Source organism: Cyclopterus lumpus, chromosome 7 (assembly GCF_009769545.1).
Source record: "Cyclopterus lumpus isolate fCycLum1 chromosome 7, fCycLum1.pri, whole genome shotgun sequence".
Taxonomy (NCBI): domain Eukaryota; kingdom Metazoa; phylum Chordata; class Actinopteri; order Perciformes; family Cyclopteridae; genus Cyclopterus; species Cyclopterus lumpus.
The window spans coordinates 15,250,665-15,265,593 of record NC_046972.1 but is presented as its reverse complement, the minus strand read 5'-3'; the positions used below and the strand labels follow the sequence as shown (position 1 = coordinate 15,265,593).

The window sequence follows — 14,929 nt, the reverse complement described above, 5'->3', positions numbered from 1 at the left end:
TTAGCTTCCACTGTCTGGTTCAATATCAGCATCATTTCCAGCATCAGGCTGTTTTTTTAAGCTCTGATAAACCACCTGAACTGCCAAACAAAAGACAAAATTAGCAACTAGCTGGTGAATATAGTGGGACATTTTGCAGATAAAGAACCACATATTTTTCTCTGAATATGGTGGAGCCCAAACCAGAGCTAAAAAGAGTAACTATTGGACATGCATTCATCAAGTAAATACAGGGCTGGACACTAAATACAACACTTACAACAATGTTAATATTTAATCCTCTCTCTCTCTCTCTCTCTCTCTCTGCAGGCCTCAGATCTCCATGGCGTTAGGATCAACTCCTCTGATGGTTTGGTGCTGTACGCAGCTGGTGGGCAGCGCAGTGTGGCTGTGATGTCACTCAGCGTGTCAGACGGCCACCTGTTGCTTTTGTTGGATGGCGGAAAGAGGAAGGTCAGCATGCGGAGCTGCAAGAAGTACAACGACAACCAGTGGCACACGGTGAGGTTACAGGCAGGGTCATGTGACTGGTTCTACCCAGGAAGTGAAATTGATTAAATCTATTTGACAATATTTTGATCTCGTAATTTGTCTTTTATATTCCATAATCATAGAATAAAATGTATTTCCTCTGTCTGTCTGAGTTGCATCATATCACCCCGACTATCTGATTCACCTGAATATCACACCTGCTCTGTCTTTGTCACCTCAGGTGTTTATAAAACGCGAAGGCGAGAAGATCAGCCTTATAGTGGACGGTATCAGTGCTCAGTCTAAGAGAATCCCTGGAGGAGACCGGACTCGTCTTGCTGGGCCTTTATATGTTGGAGGAGTTCCGGCCTCACTGGCGGTAAAAAAGAGTCGGCCACAATTACTGGATGTGATGTATTAGTGCTTTTTTCTACTTTAAACCAACTGTAATTCTTACTCACCAGCTTAAATATGTAATGAATATTTAATAAATTAGCTGTCATTAATATTTAGACTGCACCAGTTTTCATGGGTAGGTAAATATAACTAAAATAGAATAGAAGAACATTTAAAGTTGAAATTTCAAGCCAAAGGTGACAGTGGTGATGAGTAATATCTGAATGTGAGATAGTGATATCTCACACCCAACTCCAAGACAGAAAAGCTCTTTCGTCACACATCATGACTTGTTTTCTTCTCAACTTCAGGCTCCAGGCTCTGGTGGCTTCGTCGGTTGTGTCAGGGACCTGACGCTAAACGAAGCCCTTGCAAAAAGTCCCGCTCATAGTCAGGGGACGGTGCCCTGCTTCCAGAGTCCTCTCCAGCCCGGAGCGTATTTCTCTGGCCAGGGAGGACACATGGCAATAGGTACTTATCGTCACTCTTCTTCTGTGTTTTTTAAAATTCCAGTCATGATGCAGCTTCTTGTTTGGGTCATGATGTGTCCTGATTTAAGGCGCTTTCTCCCCGCAGATGAGTCCTTGGTTCTAGGTCGGGATCTGGAAATCCAGTTGGAGTTTCGGCCGTCTTGGACTCTGGGCTGCTGTTGCATGCTGGGACGTCACCTGACCAACGCCTGAGTTTGGTTCTCAGACAGGGACAGGTGAGATGTCACCAGGGAGGGTTTTAACAATAGCTGGAGTCTATTTGTGTTGAATTGTAAAAGAAAGGCAAGAAAACAAAAGAAGGTAATAATAATAATTCAACTGCATTGTGAACTGAACTGTGTGTGTGTGTGTGTGTGTGTGTGTGTGTGTAGGTGACTGTTTCATTAAACAGCGGCAAAGGTGAATTCTCTACCTCCTTTACTCCTGAGGAACCTCTATGTAATGGACGCTGGCACACAATCACAAGTGAGTTTACACCAACAAGTTATTTGTCTCTGTGTCGTTGCCCTGCTGTAACGCTGAGATAATGATGATGCGTCGTCTCTGCATCTCCAGTGGTGAAGAAGAACAATGTCCTGCAGCTGCATGTTGATGCAGCCAGTGAGCACAGCGTCGGCCCCAAACAGAGCCGCTCTGCAGGGTCCAAAGAGACCGTTTACCTTGGAGGGGTACCTGGTGAGTACACAGTCCCCCTGTTTCAACCTTTTTTCTTCTTTTTTGCACAATGCCAAAATCATGGACTTCAGCCTGATCCTGTTTCATTATGTCTTATGGTGAAAATAAAAGTAGTTTTCCACAAAGCACCACCATCTGAGAAGGTTTATTCATTTGGATCCAACTCAATGTCCTAATGAGGTTCTGATGTTATCAGTTAACTCATATACCCGTAATCCCAACATTTTCCTTAAAATATTTTCTCAATATATTAATTTGTTTTTTCCAAATATTGCATTTTTCCATAACATTGTAATTCTTTCTTGTTATAGACTTTTTTATACCCAAGGGGAATTATCTCCACAGCACTACACATCTAAGAAAACAATACATATAATGTTACAATAGTAACAGCATACATTCTTGTGATATTACTTCCTTTCTCTCTATGGTGGTTTTCTTTTGTTTTCTTTTGTTAGTCACTTTAAACTAACTCAACAGGTATACACTAATAACTGAAACGTCAAATATACGCGATTCTTTGATATATTTCAGTTAGATAACTGTTAATAGGCTGCAAGAATATATTTTTGATAAATTACATTATCTATACATTTTGTTTTCCAGAGCTCAAGGCATTGTTCTAAAATAGCTTTAAACTCCCGGTTTAAAACCCCAAAATGTTTAATTAACAATGATATAGTTTGAAATGTACACATCTGGCCATCTGGAAACAGAAAATAGTTTACATTTTTGCTTAATAAATCATTTAAATATCTCATAAACGTCTTGAGCAAATTCCTTCAAATTTGGGTTTAACGGTAACTCCTATCTCCAGAATTCATATGGTAATTCTGTCACTTGTGTGTAATGTGTAATAGGTTAAAATTATGAAGTGATGACATTTTGGACAGACGTGGATGTAAACAGCAACATGATTGGCTGGTGGAGGAATACAACCGTGAGGCGGTAACTCGAGATTCATGTTGTTTGCCCCTCTGTCCACTAGATGGCGTCACAGTTCATGGTCTGCCTGCAGGCCTGCCAGACTTCCACGGCTGCATCCGCCAAGCGACGATCAACCGCAGACCTGCCATGCTGTCCAAACCCCTCGCTGTGTATGGAGCCGTGGGGACGCAGGGCTGCCCACACATGTAAACCCAATACAGTCTTATCTTCACATTCCCCAACTGCAAATTACTGGTGATGGGTGTCATGTTACTGTAGCTAATTTAAAATATATATTAATATTTATTTTCTATTTTCAGAAAAATTTATTTTATATTTTACAGTTTGTTGTTGCAATATTACTGGTTTGTTATTGTACTACAGGGTGCTATAACAACTCCATATAGATGCACTGATACAAGTGACTGCTACAAGATATAAAATATCAACTCTAAAATCTAAAGATAATTCTGAAATGTGAAGTTTATTGTCAATGAAGGCAACACTGCTTGAATTTTCTTGCTTTTGAAAGCAAATGGTGAAAAGTAAATGTCAATCGTCCAAACACATTTTCTGGATCTGCATTATATATTAAAGTAAATGATGTATACAGTTGTGTATCGTGTATCTCTAGCAGAGAATGTTAAGAATACCTACTGAGTCGGTACACTGTGAAAACTGATGTATGAGCAACGTCCTCAAGCAGTGCAGATGGGCAATGTCACCTGGGACTGGACATTTGGGAATATCAGACTCTCAGTGATGCAAAGATGAATACATTTACATATGACACCAAAAAGGTTAAAAATAATATAACATTAGGGTTGCGTTGCACCAACAAGGATTAATGAATCTACAATTAGTATTAATCAGAGTTTAACCAAACTAGATATTAGGAAATACATACATTACATTACTCATGATGGCTCTGCAGAGGTCTAATTTCTCCTCCGAGAAAAACTTAGACTGCCTGTTGGCCCAATATTCCTGTTCAGCTCCACAACAGTTTCCTTGATGAACCAATAATATCTTGAAAGAAAATCAGCAGCAGCATTATAAAATCTGTCTCCTTAACTTTCTTCGAGGAACTTGATTATTTTTGCTCAATCCCTCTCAAAGGTTTTGGTGCAACGAAATTGAATATTATCAAGGTTTAGATTAAAAACTAAACTGATGTTAAACGAGAGGTTTGAATATAGATCTTTAAGCTGGTCTACATGATTGTTACATGATTTTGAAGGTACATTTACCATGCCTAGTTAATACATCAGTTATCAAAGGATGATCACATAGCCTAAATGTGATTTACAGATAGTTCAAACATACAGTAGTTTATGGGAATTTTACTGTCCCCCCCCCCCCCCCCACACACACACAAACAAATATTGTAGTTTTTACCCTCCACTGCATTTGTCAGACAGGATTAGTTACAGGTGTTTTTGTCCCATTCTTTGTCCAGTGAAACCAAGAATCTCAGATGTATGATTTGGAATGTTTTTTGTAAGCTGAAGGACGAAGTGTTCCTTTATATCGTTGAGAAAATAATCTTACTATTTAAATATTTTTTAAAAGCTCTTTGAATCGGCTAGAAAATGCATCACAGTGAAGTTAACCAGGGCTTTTTTCTGAGTTCGCTCATGAAAAGTAGACTTTTTAGAGATATGTGGTTCTCACAAGACAGCCGTGAACTCTACAAATATGACCTTATAGAATAGGCATGCTACAAAAACAGTATATAAGAGTTTAAATATCTAAGCAGTAATATAATATATATATATATATATATATATAATATTATATATATATATTATATATATATATATATATATATACATTACTTTGACTTGCAATGGAACATTTTCACTGGTGGTATTAGTACTTATACTTCACTAAAGGATCTGAATACTTCCACCACTGGTATTTACACACAAAAGAGAGATTAGAGATTAGAGAGGAGATCAGTCATTGGCTGTTGTTGCTTGTGTTTAAGGGACTTAACGTTCTTTTCTCTTCTACAGTAAGGGTGCAAAGCAAAAACTAGAAGTAGAAGTTCACTTCCTTCTCCTCCTCACACAATCTCTTTTCTCGTTATATCAACCTTGTTGATAATGCTGCATTCAAGTCACGTTGGAGTTACTGTAATAACCAGTTTCCGACTTGTGAATGGTGTTCATGTCAACTTCCAAATTATTTCTGAATGCTCTAATGTATCTGACTGTCAATGTTTTGTTGTCTAAGGTAATAAAACCGAAATTAAATAAATATAGTGCTATATTGTCACAGTATTTGAAAGCCTCACAGGGCATACAAGTGGGATTGATTGCTATATGAAGAGAACTAACATAACCATCCCATCTGTCAGCTTGTGTCCAGGTTCAGGCAACATTTCCCATCGCTATTCCTTCACAAATGTAAACATGTACCAAACATGAGTGTGTGTAAAACTTCTATGTAATATAACCACTTTTTAAAGAATTTCTCACAGAAAGAATAAGCTGTCCCTCCCCATCACTCCCAGCCCCCATGTTTGTAAATGTATTTTTGAATTTAGTCTTTTTTTAAATACAAATTACACTTTTCAGTGTTTGTTTCCCATCTGCAAAAGATGCGCCTTGAGGTAAGTTGTTTTGGGTGCAAATATGATTTTTTATTATTAAGAGTGAATCACAAAAGAAAGCATGAGAGCATCAGCACTTAGCCAGGCTTTGAACTGTGCAAAGAAGGAAAACAAAATCAAACCCTGGGCTCAACCCTCCCTGAATTTTATAAACTGACCTTTCAGAGTAAACGTTATTTCAAGTTGCATTAGCAGAGGAGTAGTCATACTGCAGAGCCCTGCTAGAAAAACCAGCATAGACCAGCAATACTGGTGACCAGCAACACCAGCATATGTTGTGTTTTGCTGCTTGTATGCTGGTTTATGCTGGTTTGCTGGTATATTTGACAATGTCAGGTTGATTGGTCAGGTTTTCAAAACAGTATTTCCATTTATTAAATATGACAGACACATAATAAAGAACATGGAACACTTTACAAAAGAGAAACAACCAAATTAACTATTTACATAACTATTTAGAATTAACTATTAAAACATCAACATCAAAACATTAAACATTTCAATCACTCATTAATTAACTGATTTTTTGTTTTTGTTAGTTTATGACCATGATTTCTTCAGTTATATAACGTCCAGCATTTGCCCATCTGGCCTGCAACTCCGTATCCTCCAGTTTTTTTTCCTGGAGCCACTCCTTGAAGCAGACTGAAAAGAAATGTAAAAATGAACATTAATGTGTCTGTCACGTCAGAACAAAGAAACACTTGATATAAAATAAGGCGGTCCGTGGTATGCGAGAAAGACTATATAGCTACTGATACATCAAGAATGCCTTACCTTTCAGTGTTTGCAGCTTCTTTGGGGTTAAAGGCTGGCGGGTGGATTTGGTGGTGGGGCACTCCTTCCCTGTAAGGCTTTCCCCCCCCAGCGCTTTAGTGCTCCAGATTGCCACTGCCAATTCCTTGACAAATAAGGAGTCGTGGTTGTTCCTGATAATTCGGACCAAGGCCTCTTTCCTGATGCTAATGTCTCCTTCCAGGTAATCTGAAAAAAATCCAAAACATAAACAATCAAAACATTAGATTGTAAGAAATCCTTGAAAGATAGTTATTATATTAACCACGGAATACAGAGGTCTTGTTTACTTCTATATACTATATGTTTCCTTGGGTACAGATCGCTCCTCTCCAGTCTCACATCCAGTTTCTGAAACTACATAGAGCATAAGGTAAACACAGTTGCAGTTCCTTGCCTACTTTTACCCACTTTCATTAGGAACTATACTTCTACAATTTCACTAAAACCAGTTTAGTAAATATGGGCATACTTAGTTATTTTTTATGACTGAACCTAATTATCAAGTGTGGGCTTGATGTGCTGCTCAACTTCTTCAGCAGCTGTTGCTGTAAACTCAATATTGAGAGCACGGAGTGTTTTGTTTTCAGCCTCAACTGCTGCTCTTCTGTTCTTCTGATCCTCTTAACAGAAGGAAATATGTAATGACTAACTACATTATTAGAAATATTAGAAATATTGAATCAAATATATTAAGTGAAGCTATCTGGCTATTTATAGACACCACAGCTAGCAGTGCACCTGCACAGAGTTCATCAATATTTGTAAATCATTAAAGACCAAATCTGGGTTGTACGTGGTACTTATGCCATCTAGAATATAGCAAATTAAGTAATGAGCACTCATAGATAAGTGGATGCATATGTCAATGAGTCTGTTTTAAATCAAATTTAAGTTAAATAAAAAATGGAAAAAAATAAACTCTCACTGTGTTCTTGTTTCCTGCAGGGACGTTTCCTTTGATTTCTTTTTGTAGAGATGTTGTTTTTCTTTTGCCTCCTTCAAAAGTTTCTCTGGAACAACCCCACCATCATCGTCGTCATCACCATCCTCTTCTGAGAAACTGTCAGAGAGGATGCGCTCCCTGACTTTTTTGAAGGGAGTTGGGCAGATTGGAGAATTTCTTTTCCAAATTTTTCATTCATGAAGAATAGCCAGGAAAACATAGATAAGAACATCATTGTGTAATACAAAACTTAGCAACCAAAATAAGACAAACCAAACCAACAAAAAACAATTGGAATTGCAATACATAAATGGTTTAGTTATAACTATATATATATATATATATATATATATATATATATATATATATATATATAGATGTAACTATATATAGTTATTAGTGCTGGGAAAAGAGGAACAAAATTAATCGATTAATTGCATGATTTTTCTATGATTAACAGCAATTAATCGCATCATGCTTGTAGTCCAGCAAACTCCAGTTTGCAGTGGTTACAAATAGTTTTGCTTTTATCAACTACGCCATCTGGTAGAGATTTAAAATTAAAATGTCAATTTAAAAGAATTATTGTCTGCGTTAATGGATTGCTGCGTTAACGCATTAATAGCTCCTCAACGTGCCTAGCCCTAATACATATATACACATCATATACATATGTATATACATACATACATACATACATACAGAGCCCCCCAGAGCTCTATATGTATATATATATATATATATATATACATATAGAGCTCTGGTTTGCTTTACCATGCAGTTTTTGGTTTGTTTACCAGACTCCCGTGGGCTCTGGGGGAGAGGCACGTGCACCTCCGCCCACCCAGACCCTCTCTACTGGGCCCAGCGGAGCGAACTCCCGCGGGCCCTCTGCAGCAGAGAGGTTGTAGGGAGCAGAGACTGGTCCCTCTCCAACGAGCCTAGTGGAACTCACTTCTATTTATAGCTCTGGCTCTGTGCTCCGTGATGTCACTGAGAGAGATCAAAAGCTCTAATAACTGCTACTACGGTAACTGCTACTACGGTAACTGCTACTACTGGTAACTGTGACGTCATCTGTTCTGCCGTGTGGGGGAGGAGCTAATATTCTTTTTTTGTCGCAGAATGAACTGATCAAGAAATCAAAGACTCAAATAATTGGTACTATGGGAACTGTGACGTCATCTGTGAGGTGTGGGGGAGGAGCTACATATAACTTTTTTTTCTTTTTCGCAGAATCAACTGATCAAGTAATCAAAGACTCAAATAACTGTTTCTATGGAAACATTGACACATATAACACATATATCAGATGGCTATGTTCACCAAGCCTGTCCAACATTTGGTGAGTTTTGGAGTACGACAAGTACCCCAAATATGTAATAAATAAGTCATCATGGGATCCTACGTCTAATGACTGAAGGCTTGACTTGGACCTCTGTGTACAGTGCAGGGATGTTTTTCCTCTATTTGATTTGGTTGGCTTTCCTTTACTGTAAAACTGTAAAATATTAACACTTCATTTATTGAGCACTTTTCAATCCCAAGTTTAACAAGCGGTTCACACAAGTAAGCAACTTATACAAAAAAGCAAAATCAGATCAAAGTGTTGTTTTTTTTTAATACCAGATCAAATCAATGTAAGTGAATCTAAGGTCTACAAGAGAAAACGCAAATCACATGTATTTCATAAATAAGTAAAGCTTTCTTTGCATCTGTGATTTCATCATAATTTCCTGTGAAAAAAATTGATAGGCAGCTTCCTCGAAAAAAAGTTATTAGTTTAAAAGTGTTGTGTCACACGTTGAAAAAAATATACCATATGCTGTTTTTTCCTGGACCAGGTATAAGAAAACATTTAGATCTGGTCCACATGGCTCATATAATATCCTAATATTTGTATGCAATGCCGCAGTATACGAACTATCTCAATACTTTCAGACTCTCGAAAATGAAAGTTTGATTTAACGCTTTATTAATGCATATGATTCAATTCAGTTCATTTTGTATAGCCCAAAATTACAAATTTGCCTCAGAGGAAAAAAACAAAAACTTTCACGGGGAAAAAAAAGGGAGAGCAACAGAGGAGGATCCCTCTCCCTGGATGGGCAGAAGCAATAGATGTCATGTGTAATGAATGAACAGCATTACAGAGTTAGAACACAATCAATGAATATGACAGAAATGTACGATCCAGATTTCCACAATCCATGAAACAGAAGGAGGAAGAGGGGGGGGGGGGCGGGGGGGGACATCAGCAGGGCCACGGAGAAAGGAGGCCGACCAGGAATGAGGCAAGGCGAAAGAGACCGGACCAATGAAGCCAGGCAAAGAAGGAGGCAGGGCCATTGGGAAGGAGGCCAGGCCCAGGCCAGATCATACCATTCTACTAATATGATCACTCTAACAGGTGTACTGTCATTCTAAAGTTGGCTTGATCTTGGAAATGCACTTCTTTTGATTCATTTTGACTAATTATTCACACCATTGAACATTTATTTGCAGGCAGTTTATTTTCATATATTTGATTAAATATGTATTAATTTTGTTTAGGCGACCTGAGGGGGTAGGGTTGGGGTAGTGGGGGAGGTAGGTGTAGTTGGCATGGAGGGTGAGGTGGGTGTTGTGGGCATGGAGGGTGTGGTGGGGGACTCCCCTGACTTCTTACTGCTGATTAACAGGAGGAGAAATTATAAAGAAAAATTGTAGTAGGGTTTGGATTGAGAGAAACAGGACATGACTGGTTAAAGGAACATTCCACTTTAAATCCTCTTCTGTCTTTAATGACAGAATGTGACAAATGTACTGTCACTTCTGTGTTTAACAGTGACCTCATCCTCATCCAACAGCAGGTGTAACCAAACATGACAGCGTCACTGTGCGACCGACCTTTTCTCGCTGTTGCCGGAGTCCTTGGAGGTGGACGATGACCTCACGGAGGAGCCTTCTTTCTTCTTCTCCTTTTCATCCGACTTCCCCTCTACACCGTCTGCAGGACGAGCCACAAAACAAACCGGCGAGAAGAAGCTTTGAGGACACACCTGCATTACACATTCTGATGCCTGTCAAAACATCTCACTGTCGGAGCCCACACGCTTGATGCATCGCTCTTCTCCTTTTATATTAAGCAAACTTTATTTCATCAGGACTTGATGAGAACTTTGGCCAAAGTCTGAACTTCTTCATCTGAACTGTGTTTCCTCACCGCGTTCACCGACATCCTAACTCTGGTGGACTGCAGAGAGGGAGAGAAACAGACATTTATATTCTAAAATTGTAATTGATAATAGAAGAAATATAAGTTTTATTAAGTTTTTCTGCTGCTCTGGACTAAAACGCAGGAATGAGTTCGCATTTTCGCACTTCTGGTTCCTTCGTCTCGATGTCGATGGGAACCATTTGTAAATGGGTTTTTGGTTAGATGCCTGAAATAAGGTCAGTGGTTAACACAAGCTTTGGAGATTTTAACTGTTTTGTTATGTAACATAAAATGTGTCAGTAAATACCCCTCTCTGGAATTTTTAAGATTTTGAATGCCTTTAAAAAGTCAGTTGGCTAAGTGGCTAAATGACACAATAGACCACCGTAAGCCTAGTGGTTGTGACATGAAGTCATGTGACTGTGGTGTAATTAGTTTATAGCCTTACAATAAATGTTTTACTTCTGCCGATTATATTTATATTTCAAAAATCCTAAAAACAATTGTGTGCATTACCTTGCTGAACAAAACTTGTTCCCCGCATTAGTTTTCTCCAGTCGGTGGTCATTTTATTGGCCTCTCTTTGTCGACATACACAAAACTACAGCGTGAAAAAACGTGGCTTTCTCGTGTCGGTCCCATCTATGATCCTGAGCACTTCGACTCTACTCCAGGACTTAGTCTGGACCGATTGCTTTGGTCCGCGATTAATGCGCTCGACAACTGCCCAAAACCAACCACATCAGGGACTGAACTGCGTCGAGTCGGATTAAAATGGACAATATGTTGGCTTGTGAAACCGCCCTTAATGTAGTTTTAGTGAATAAAACGTCATGTTATAGTGAACATTTCAGTCAGTCGATCTAGTCCCTTTCTTTCTCCCGAGCCCTGCTGTCCACATTGTTTAATTAGTTAGTGCGAGTCCTCCTCCTGACTGGGTTCAAGGTGTGCTGCCAACGTGTCGTTCTGTTATGACATGCACAGCACAAAAAAACTAAACAAGAAAAGTCAATAATATTGTGTCATTCAAAATTAAAAGAGAATTTGGTAAAGATTTAATTTTTTCAACCACAACACAGCCTCCTCTTGTCACATCAACAATATTGCATGTTGCACAGTGTTCAATGACGTCAGTGCCATCTCGTCTTTGCATCCCCTCAGTCATGGAAACAAAAGGTTGTTGACTGACATATTTAGTCAGAGTTTTCGTGCCGTTGTATTGTGCACATTTAAACACTTACATTTTAGATGTTAAAATACAAGTCTATTTAAAGAGCAACTTAATACCAGACTAACAAGAGGATGTTTCACTGCTTGTGGTCAGAAGGATGCTTCCTGTGACCTCACCCAACAGGGACGTCAAAGGGTCGGGACAGCCCTTGAGTAAGCATCGACATCACTTCAGCAAGACTCGAAGTTAACTCATAAACTTAACTTGCTAACTTAAATTGAATAATACATATTAACTTCTACTTCACAGAGCGATTCTGATGGGCCGGGCGTGGTGGATGTCCATACCGTACTTACTTAAACAGACTTGTGCCGTAATAATTAATCTTGTGTCAGGTGTTTCGTGGCTTTAGGTGCACCTGGTGGTGGCAGGGACACTGCAGAGGGGCGGAGTTAATTACCTGCAGGGTCTCCAGAGACATCTAGATGTTCTTTAGTTCCCTCAGCAGGTCGAGAGCTCCGTCCTGTAGACAGGACAATCAATGGAAACCTTCACAATAGCTTCCTAGCCAGTACATGTGGTGAGATCGTCTCACCACATAAACAGCCCTGCGAGGGAACCTGGATGATGAATCTGGCCCTAACCCGAACCCAATGATGTGCGTCTGGTAAACGGTCTGCCAAATTTCTGACCATTTAAATCAAAAGAAATAATCAGAAATGTGTTCTTGCCTCCCACAGCGGAGCAGCTGTCAGCCACACTCCCGAGACAGTTGTTTAATGTATACTGAAGGTCATACTAAAGGTCACCAAGAGAAGGATGGAACAACACAACTGAATTTTAGTGAGTGGAGCTCATGCTCAGGAGAGTCTCACTAATTTGTCACATATTTAGGACAAATAGGCGCTCATACATGACACCAGGAATTCCATATTTGGGTAAATTAAGATGATCCAACAGCTGCAAAATTGAATATGATGGCACATTCTGCATAGCAGATGTATGAGGGCACACCTCTGTAGCTCTGCTTAGCTTTTAGCCTCCTTTCGCTTACTGTGTTGGGCCTCTGGCTGAATGTTTATTGTACTGCTAGGGCTATGTATCATTTGAAAATTATAATGCCAGTACCCTTAATATGATACAGATAGCAATAGAGTAATTCACGCGATACCTTTTTTTACTATTCTATGTGATGTGTATGTATATGTCAAAAAACCCTGATGAATAGCCGCCAACGGAATGAAGCTATCTCGCCCGGACCAGAGAAACCTGGTGAGTCGAGCTCTAGGGACGTGGACGTCACCTCGCTAGCGGGGAAAGAGCCAGAGCTGGAGCGGTATAGTTGGGCTTTATTTTAGATCTTTGGGGCGTATATTTGGGGTAAAAACATAGCCATCTGATATAGGTGTTATATGTGTCAATGTTTCCATAGAAACAGTTATTTGAGTCTTTGATTACTTGATCATTTGATTCTGCGAAAAAGAAAAAAAAGTTATATGTAGCTCCTCCCCCACACCTCACAGATGACGTCACCGTTTCCATAGTAACAGTTATTTGAGTCTTTGATTTCTTGATCAGTTCATTCTGCGACAAAAAAAGAAAATAAGCCCCTCCCCCACACATCAGAACAAATGACGTCACTGTTACCGTAGTAGCAGTTATTAGAGCCTTTGATCTCTCTCAGTGACATCACGGAGCACAGAGCCAGAGCTATAAATAGAAGTGAGTTTCACTAGGCTCGTTGGAGAGGGACCAGGCAGAGCACGGTCTCTGCCCTACACCCTCTCTCAGGGGAGAAGGACCAGGCAGAGGCACCATCCACTGTCTCTGCCCTAGGGAGAAGAGACGCGTCTCTTCATATGTGGAGGCAAACAATGGAAACTGGGGGGGGGGGCGGCGAACAATGGAAACTGTGTACATAGTAAAGTTGTTGTTGAAGATGTTGTTGTGTGAGAGAAGAGTGAAGTATACTGTGACTGCCACTGAATATCCTGACAGAGAAGCAAAACAAGCGCAGGTAGATATGGAGCAGGCAGTAGCACAAAACAAAAGTGTCATATATTGCGTTATTCAATCACAAGGTTTCTTTTGGGAACTAGAGACCCACACATTAGGCTCGTTCGTTAGATCTGCGCCTCGCCTGGAAACCAGACGAGAGCAGGCGGCCGCTGCCACAAAACTGCGATCAAGTCAGACACTTTTCAGCTGCCTTCAAAGAACACACAGGAAGTTAGTGTTCAGGAAGTCACAAAAACAGTTGGAACTAGTTTAGTACTAGTTTACAGACCTAATTGTGATAACTATGGCTGAAGAAATAGCGTTTGCATTCTTGATCGCCGATGAAATTGAGGCAGAAGAGATCCCTCTGCAGTGTGGGCATTTTTCTACTTCAGTTGAAACAAATGGATTGGGCTTTGAGTTTAGGCTGCATCCGAAATTCCATTTTGAAACAGCGCCACCAGCCCCTTTGTTGTGGCTGAAAACGGTACTGCATCTCATTTCTCTTCTCTGTGACATTCAAAAAAAATAACAAAATGACCAAATAATCTGATGGCCCATTTTTTCTGTAGATAAAACAACTAAACAGCACTACTGTGGCAGCTGTGGCTGGAAGAAGTGTGATTTTGTGTGTGGCCAATCAAATCTGAATACTTCCACCACTGGTATTTACATAGAAAAGGGAGATTAGAGCAGATCAGTCATTGGCTGTTGTTGCTTGTGTTTAAGGGACTTAACGTTCTTTTCTCTTCTACAGTAAGGGTGCAAAGCAAAAACTAGAAGTAGAAGTTCACTTCCTTCTCCTCCTCACACAATCTCTTTTCTCGTTATATCAACCTTGTTGATAATGCTGCATTCAAGTCACGTTGGAGTTACTGTAATAACCAGTTTCCGACTTGTGAATGGTGTTCATGTCAACTTCCAAATTATTTCTGAATGCTCTAATGTATCTGACTGTCAATGTTTTGTTGTCTAAGGTAATAAAACCGAAATTAAATAAATATAGTGCTATATTGTCACAGTATTTGAAAGCCTCACAGGGCATACAAGTGGGATTGATTGCTATATGAAGAGAACTAACATAACCATCCCATCTGTCAGCTTGTGTCCAGGTTCAGGCAACATTTCCCATCGCTATTCCTTCACAAATGTAAACATGTACCAAACATGAGTGTGTGTAAAACTTCTATGTAATATAACCACTTTTTAAAGAATTTCTCACAGAAAGAATAAGCTGTCCCTC

General features: G+C 39.6%; 1 protein-coding gene and 1 long non-coding RNA gene across 4 annotated transcripts; one reads left to right on the top strand and one right to left on the bottom strand.

Annotated features, from left to right (window-relative positions):
- Positions 1–167: 167 nt before the first annotated feature.
- Positions 168–3,728, top strand: LOC117733838 (laminin subunit alpha-4-like). Its single transcript, XM_034537738.1, is given in 9 exon segments — positions 168–197; positions 310–501; positions 713–850; positions 1,179–1,338; positions 1,444–1,496; positions 1,499–1,573; positions 1,730–1,823; positions 1,914–2,033; positions 3,022–3,728. Coding segments are annotated over 9 exon segments (1,011 nt in total). The 3' UTR covers positions 3,171–3,728.
- Positions 3,729–5,913: 2,185 nt separating this feature from the next.
- Positions 5,914–8,297, bottom strand: LOC117733210. Of its 3 annotated transcripts, XR_004609704.1 has the most exons (5): positions 8,116–8,263; positions 7,301–7,495; positions 6,663–6,729; positions 6,355–6,561; positions 5,914–6,222 (listed from the first exon to the last, which is right to left on the bottom strand). It is a non-coding gene; the product is annotated as an uncharacterized LOC117733210 (long non-coding RNA). The 3 variants fall into 3 exon arrangements; XR_004609703.1 differs by lacking the exon at positions 8,116–8,263 and adding an exon at positions 8,274–8,297 and having other exon boundaries at positions 6,355–7,495; XR_004609702.1 differs by having other exon boundaries at positions 6,355–7,495.
- Positions 8,298–14,929: the final 6,632 nt, after the last annotated feature.